Source organism: Oncorhynchus mykiss, chromosome 4 (genome assembly GCF_057628025.1).
Source record: "Oncorhynchus mykiss isolate SJ-2025 chromosome 4, ASM5762802v1, whole genome shotgun sequence".
NCBI classification, from domain to species: Eukaryota; Metazoa; Chordata; class Actinopteri; order Salmoniformes; family Salmonidae; genus Oncorhynchus; species Oncorhynchus mykiss.
In genome coordinates, this window is record NC_143025.1 from 33558958 (window position 1) to 33566637 (window position 7680).

Sequence of the window (7680 nt, forward strand, 5' to 3'; positions counted from 1 at the left end):
GGCCAAATGATTGAAATAGTCTTCCCTTTTTCTTGTTTCGCCTCTCATGAAGTCTCTAGACCTGGGTCCTCCCTGAGTGCCAGAAAGCATGCGTCTCCCAGGAAAGAGGAGGATAAGGATGGTTCTAAAGCCTCAGCAGACAAAGCAGCCAGGAAGACCACAAAACCCACGCCAGCTACCGCAGCCAAATCTGCTTCTAAACCAACAAAATCCAACTCTAGCTCTGCTCCTTCCAAACAGCCTCCGCAAGCAATGGCCAAATCTGGACCTAAGCAGAAAAGTACCTCTGAATCTCCTACAGAGAAAGCCTCCCCAAAGTCAGCAGGGCCAGTTAAAAACTCTTCCTCCTCTGTCGTTTCTTCTAAAAAGCCTGCAGCTAAAGAGAAAGAGGGATATAATGGTAAGACCTCTGCGGAGACTCAACAGGCTAATGACACTGGTGCTGAAGCAGAGAGGGTCTCCTCCCATTCAAATCCCAGGGAGGCGACCTCCGAGCCAGCAGCAGGATCAACAGAGCAGAGCCCGACACATAACATAATACTACCATCAGGCCCCCAGGGCCTCGGTGGAGGAGAGGACTCCCTCTCCTTACCCCTGACCACCAGCCCTAAGCAGAGTCCCCAGAAGTCTGCCAAACAACCAGGTAAACCTAACAGCACAGGAGGAATCAGAGCTCTGTCCAGTCAGCCACCAGCAACCAACCACATCTCTCAAGGGAATGCTCTTGTAAACGGAGAGCCTGCTAAGCACACAGAGGGAACACACACATGTAAACACACTCCTGGCTCAACCACAGATCTTCCCCTGGACACCCCGAACCCAGGCAGCCTGAGCAGCACAGATAACCCTCTAGAGGACTCGTGGAGTGGCCTGCACCACCAGGTCAGCCCTGAGTCAGAGTCCGGCAGCGCCACCACCTCCTCAGACGACATCAAGCCCCGCTCTGAGGACTACGATGCCGGAGGCTCGCAGGACGATGTGGACGACTGCTGCTCCAACGACCGCGGTGGAACCAAGGGAGGCGGAACCATGCGTTGCCATGACTTCCTGGGCCGCAGTAGTAGTGACACGAGTACGCCCGAGGAGCTGAAGATGCTGGACGGTGGGCTGCGGGTCGAGGTGAGGCTGAAGGGGCGCGAGGTTGAGACCACCAGTGAGGAGGAAGGGGTGAGGCGACGGCCACGCTCCTGGCTGAGCAGGGACAGAGAGGAGGTCCCTGTTGAGGAGGAGGTAGAGAAAGTGGAGGCCACTGTTACAGTGAAGCAGGTCCCCGACAGCCAGCTCTTCTCCTCCGATGAGTCGGAGGAGTCTGAGGAAGAGGAGGATGAGGAAGAGGACGAGAAGTCAGAGGTGGAGGTTCTTCCTTGTCATCATGCCCCTCTGCCTCCCGTTGACCCATCCCCTCAGTTCCAGGGCATTATCAACTTGGCCTTCGAGGATGGAGCTGACCCTGACCAGGACAATGAGCAGCAGGACTACCAGTCAGCCTCTAACTTCCGCCGCTCTGTTCTGATCTCTGTGGACGAGTGTGAGGAGCTGGGATCAGAGGAGGGCGGGGCGCAGACTCCACCCCAGCAACAGCCTGACGACCCCCTCACACCCTGCGAAGTCTTCGAGAGTGACCCTCCTCCAGCCCCTCAGTCGGCCCCCAACTCCGTGTCTCACTCTGGGGAGCACCTGGCGTCTGACCTTCCCAAAAGCACACCTCAGCAGGAACAAGGTACCGAGCAGGAGTCCAACACCAAACCCATTGTTTTCCTCACTGAGATCCAGGATCCTCTGGTAGATGACCATAACCCCACCAAGGTTGAGGGAGTAGAGCCCAGCCCTGGTTGCCCTCCCCTGGATCCTGACCTCAGTGACCTGCCTCCCCAGGAGCGGGAGAGACCCTGCCACCTGGACCTCCGGCCTGCTGAACAGTACAGCAACGGAGGGACACCACGCAGGAACCCCTCAACCAAGCCTAACCAAGCATCTGTACCTGCAGAGAGCAAGAGAGCAGACTTACATCTAGACTTAAATTACCCTCAGCAGACAGGGGAGTCTCCTGCACATGCAGCTATCCCACAGTCCCCAGCAGGTAATGTATACTAATCTACATTTAGGACCCCTCCGAATTTAAACCCTAAAACCAAACCCCTCACCCATTTTCCTTCCCCACCCAGCCAAACTCCATCAGTCAAGGCATAGTTAGTTAGTTCACCCTTTGCAAGATACAATCTCCTCTGTCTCGTATGATATAATGCTCGGACTACTCATTTGCATCATGAAACGTACACTTAGCTATCCCATTCCTCTCAAAAAGGATATTATGCAGATTATATAACTAGTTCAAATTCAATGAGGGGATCATTTTTGTATATGCCCATATAGCTAAAACCTTGCTATCATTACACAAAACATCTGTTTGTGTACCAATCCATTGATTTGAATTTGCAACACCAATTTAAAACATGGAGATTGGTCAATCAAAAAACATGCAGGAGTAGTTTAGCTATAATCAGCCTAATGATTCAACTTTTTCAGAGGCATTCTGACCCTGACTACTCAGATTACATATGAAAAGGGGGGGGGGGGGGGCGCTATGTTAATGTCAATGCGAAAACTGACACTAAATTATTACGTTTTAGTCCCCAAATGGCACCCTATTCCCTTTATAGTGCACTAGTTTTGACCAGGGCCCATGGGGCTCTGGTCAAAATTAGTGCACTATGTAGGGAATAGAGCGCCATTTGGGGACCAAAACGTAATAATTTAGTGTCAAGTACTATGCCATGTGTTGGTTATAAACCACCTGCCTTGTGACAAGGTGTGGCGGATTGACTTAGGCCTAGTTGTACCGATGCACTTTGATGTACATAAAAATGCAAATAGGCCTATTCAATGATTTTTCGTTGTTTCTTTTATTGAATGCCATGAACTCCAGCAGCTTCTGGTCTTTGTCAAGCCAATAAGATAATAGCTGATGATATTATTTATTGGGATTGATGTCTTTATAATTTGTGTTTTATGCAAAAGACATGCAGCCAAGCTATGATTTTTACTACCAAATCAAATCACATAATAATATGGCCATTTGATTTAGAAGGTAAATCCCAAAATATCTGTATTGTACTATGGACCACAGTACTAAGCTGTCACGATGACCAGATTGCTTTTGAGAAAGGTTTAGTCTTATGTCAATCTACGTGTTACCTACCTACAGGGACCCTTACCTACCCAGGATCGGCTTGTTTTTGTTGTAATTTGTCAGATCCTCCTAGCCTGTGTCTGTTCCTCAGTCTGCTTATCTAGTAAAGACATCTGCATGCCAGTAATACAAGCCATTTCTTGTCTGTCTTTTTATTTATTTCACCCAATATTATTGTGTTTGTATTTTTTTTTACTAGTTTTATTCTGTAGTACTGGTTTGGTTCAATAGCCTTTGTGTGGTGCTGCCTGGTAGCCTTCTGTGTGTAGTGTGTCTAGAACAATCTTTATCTTCCATAGTTCTGATATGTCTCTCTTTTTTCACTCATGTTATACAGAAAATCCTTATGCTATTACTTAGTTAGGGGTTTACATCTGAAATGGAACCCTATTCCCTATATAGTGCACTACTTTGTGCACTATATAGGGGATATGGTGACATTTTGGATGCATACTAGGTAGGGGGTATCCTAGAATAAAACATGTCAATCTTGTTTCTGCTGTCAACAGCGATAAGTGGACATTTTTATGATATTTTGCCAGTACCGTCGTGGCCAAAAGTTTTGAGAATGACACAAATATTAATTTTCACAAAGTCTGCTGCTTCAGTGTCTTTAGATATTTTTGTCAGATGTTACTATGGAATACTGAAGTATTATTACAAGCATTTCATAAGTTTATTTTATAAGGCTTTTATTGACATGTACATGAAGTTGATGCAAAGAGTCAATATGTTGACCCTACTTTTTTAAGACCTCTGCAATCTGCCCTGGCATGCTGTCAATTCACTTCTGGGCCACATCCTGACTGATGGTAGCCCATTCTTGCATAATCAATGCTTGGAGTTTGTCAGAATGTGTGGGGTTTTGTTTGTCCACCCGCCTCTTGAGGATTGACCACAAGTTCTCAATGGGATTAAGTTCTGGGGAGTTTCCTGGCCATGGACCCAAAATAATCGATGTTTTGTTCCCCGAGACACTTAGTTATCACTTTTGCCTTATTGCAAGGTGCTCCATCATGCTGGAAAAGGCATTGTTCGTCACCAAACTGTTCCTGGATGGTTGGGAGAAGTTGCTCTCGGAGGATGTGTTGGTACCATTCTTTATTCATGACTATGTTCTTAGGCAAAATTGTGAGTGAGCCCACCCCCTTGGCTGAGAAGCAACATGGGGGTGGCATGGTCTCAGGATGCTTAACTGTTGGCATGACACAGGACTAATGGTAGCGCTCACCTTCTCCGGATAAGCTTTTTTCCAGATGCCCCAAACAATCGGAAAGGGGATTCATCAGAGAACATGACTTTCCCCCAGTCCTCAGCAGTCCAATCCCTGTACCTTTTGCAGAATATCACTGTCCCTGATGTTTTTCCTGGAGAGAGGTGGCTTCTTTGCTGCCCTTCTTGATACCAGGCCATCCTCCAAAAGTCTTCACCTCACTGTGCTTGCAGATGCACTCACACCTGCCTGCTGCCATTCATGAGCAAACTCTGTACTGGTGGTGCCCCGATCCCGCAGCTGAATCAACTTTAGGAGACGGTCCTGGTGCTTGCTGGACTTTTTTGTTAGCCCTGAAGCCTTCTTCACAACAATTGAACCGTTCTTATTGACGTTTTTTATGATCTGATAAATGGTTGATTTAGGTGCAATCTTACTGGCAGCAATATCCTTGCCTGTGAAGCTCTTTTTGTGCAAAGCAATGATGACGGCACGTGTTTCCTTGCAGGTAACCATGGTTGACAGAGGAAGAACAATTATTCCAAGCACCACCCTCCTTTTGAAGCTTCCAGTCTGTTATTCGAACTCAATCAGCATGACAGAGTGATCTCCAGCCCTGTCCTCGTCAACACTCACACCTGTGTTAACGAGAGAATCACTGACATGATGTGGCAGGGCCTTTTGTGGCAGGGCCGAAATGCAGTGGAAATGTTTTTGGGGGATTCAGTACATTTGCATGGCAAAGAAGGACTTTGCAATTAATTGTAATTCATCTGATCACTCTTCATAACATTCTGGAGGATATGCAAATTGCCATCATACAAACTGAGGCAGCAGACTTTGTGAAAATGAATATTTGTGTAATTCTCAAAACTTTTGCCCGTGACTGTATAGACCTCTTATTTAGTGACATTGAAGCAGTGTTTATGATAGAAAGAAACTGTATATAAAAACAAATGGGAAATGTCAGAGAAAACGAGTGTGCGTACTTCCTTTTGTGCTACAAATGAAATCATTTCTGCCTGCATTTAGATTGTTGTTACAGTATAATAATCATATCTGTACAATACAAAAGGTTTGTTCAATAGTTAGAGACCTGCACGGTTTACTTCTTCAAACATATCACTGGTGCCTGAGCAAACGGAGTTATGCAGAGTTAGGCTAACTAACCAGCGCTGGCAATGCAATGCATGGCTTACTGTGTTAATTACTGCTGGATAAAAGAGACACATCCAGACAACTACATCCCTCTGTGCTTCACCTTTTAAGGCAGCTGTGCATCCTCCCTGTCACCCACAGTCCAGGTCAGTGATTACTCGTGATTTATACACCTGATATAAATGTACAGTATATCAACAATATCATATCATAATCCATTGGTCTGTAACGCAAGTACCAATGCAATGGTGAAACGAGCCCCCCCATCTCCTTGTAGAATACAGGCCATTGCCTGATCCAATCATTGATTATTAAATGGTTAAGAGGACACAGTTGCATTAAGGGGGAAACTTTAGTCATGTTGGGATGGTATTGGAAAGAAGTGACCAGAAGAATGCCTGTGTAATGACTATGGACTTATGGAAAGCTGAATCGTTAAGTCATTGTGCAGTATTGTCAATTGTTTTTAGGGGACAATGAGGGACATTGTGACAGATTGGATCAAACAACAACCCCGACCTGTACACAAGACCGCCGCCCGTCCAAAGCCCTCTCTCCCATCTACGAACTGGACGTGGGAGAAGCCTTTGAGCACCTCAGCTCCTCGGACAACATCAAGGACAGGAGCAGGAGCAGCACAGTGGGGCAGGAGGAGGAGGAGGAGAATGATGAAGGTTACAATGAGGAGAGCAGTAAGTTTGCAGAGCGTGACTGGAGCATGCTGAAGCAACTCCTCTCAGACCAGGAGTCCAGTCTGGGCATCATAAATCCAGTCCCTGAGGACCTGAACCTAGCCCAGTATCTGATCAAGCAGACCCTGTCCCTCTCCCGGGACTGCCTTGACGCCCAGCAGATCTTCCTGCCCCACGAGAAGGAGACGTTTAAACGCTGGGCGGAGCTCATATCACCCCTGGAGGACTCCACAACTAGCATAACTGTGACCAGCTTCTCTCCTGAAGATGCTGCATCGCCACAGGGGGAGTGGACCATTGTGGAGCTAGAAACACATCACTGACTGATTGATGGCTTTAAGGATTAAAGAGACACTAGCCTCTTAACCTCTCTCTGGATTTATCAACTATACTGTACCAGGTGTCTGGTACATTTATCAACTATACTGTACTAACCTTTTCTTGCCCAGGGACCCCCTCCCAGGCAAACCGGCGACCCCCCCCCCACCCCAATCATAAGTTAGATTATTTTGGGGGCTGACCGCTGCAGTACCCCGGTTGAATACCGCTGAACTATACAACACTTCTGACTGCATTTAGGAGACTGACACTGCTACAGTACTGTCTATCAGGGAGCTGTTACACTTTGTCTGGACTTTTACAACATGTCTTCTGTCTCTCTTGACAACTACGGTACAACAATTCTTCCGTTTTATACCTTGATTTCATTATGTTTGATTCCTCTATTTATTTACTGCTTTTTATGCTGCTTTTCATGGGACTCTTGAGGTTGTTTTGGACTCTCAAGCTGTGCTTGTTTGTTTGCATTCAGTCCATCACCTTCCTTTATATCCTTAATACTTAATGGACTGAGAGTTTAGACACATGAGCTGTTGTGCATGCAGACATTTTTTTGTATGTTTACTTGGTGTTTGCAACATTTAGAAGAAAATAAAAAAAGCTTTCTTTCTCATGCTCTTTAGTCTTTATGATGGTCAGACAGTGGAGTTTCACAGAAACTAGAGAACATGTTGGCTTTACATTAATTGTTGTATATGAAAATAAAAATGTGTGCTTCTAAATACAATGGTTTCATTGATTGTTTTTAGTTTGGTGACAGTTGATTCAAATACAATACTCGATTTATTTTAGAAAATGAAGAGATCATTTGTGAAATGATATCGATTTTTATTGCACATGTCCGGTTAAAATGAGGGATACACTTCAAAAGGAATATTTGAGCATTTGTTACTGTATCTAATGCACTAAATATAATCACCTTTTGGCATTGGTGTAAAGTACTTAAGTAATACTTTAAATATTTTTTACTTAAGTTGTATTTTCGGGTATCTGTACTTTACTATATGTTTTTGACAACTGTTCCCTTATACCCAAAAGTACTTGTTACGTTTGGAATGCTTAGTAAAATAGAAATATTGTCCAATTCA

At 45.4% G+C, this 7680-nt stretch overlaps 1 protein-coding gene across 7 annotated transcripts in view; it reads left to right on the forward strand.

The window, feature by feature from the left end:
• LOC110521715 (BTB/POZ domain-containing protein 8) overlaps positions 1-7314 on the forward strand; it is a 44009-nt gene extending 36695 nt beyond the window's left edge. For 4 of the 7 annotated variants that reach the window (XM_021599511.3, XM_090231883.1, XM_090231884.1 and 1 more), the window contains exons 18-19: positions 53-2080; positions 6032-7314. In XM_021599511.3, coding sequence (XP_021455186.3) covers positions 53-2080; positions 6032-6576 — 2573 coding nt within the window. In that variant the 3' untranslated portion in view covers positions 6577-7314. Of the gene's footprint in view, positions 1-52; positions 2081-4911 lie in introns of all 7 variants that reach the window. The other 3 variants (XM_021599512.3, XM_090231885.1, XR_016495213.1) reach the window with 2 other exon arrangements.
• The last annotated feature ends 366 nt before the right edge of the window (positions 7315-7680 follow it).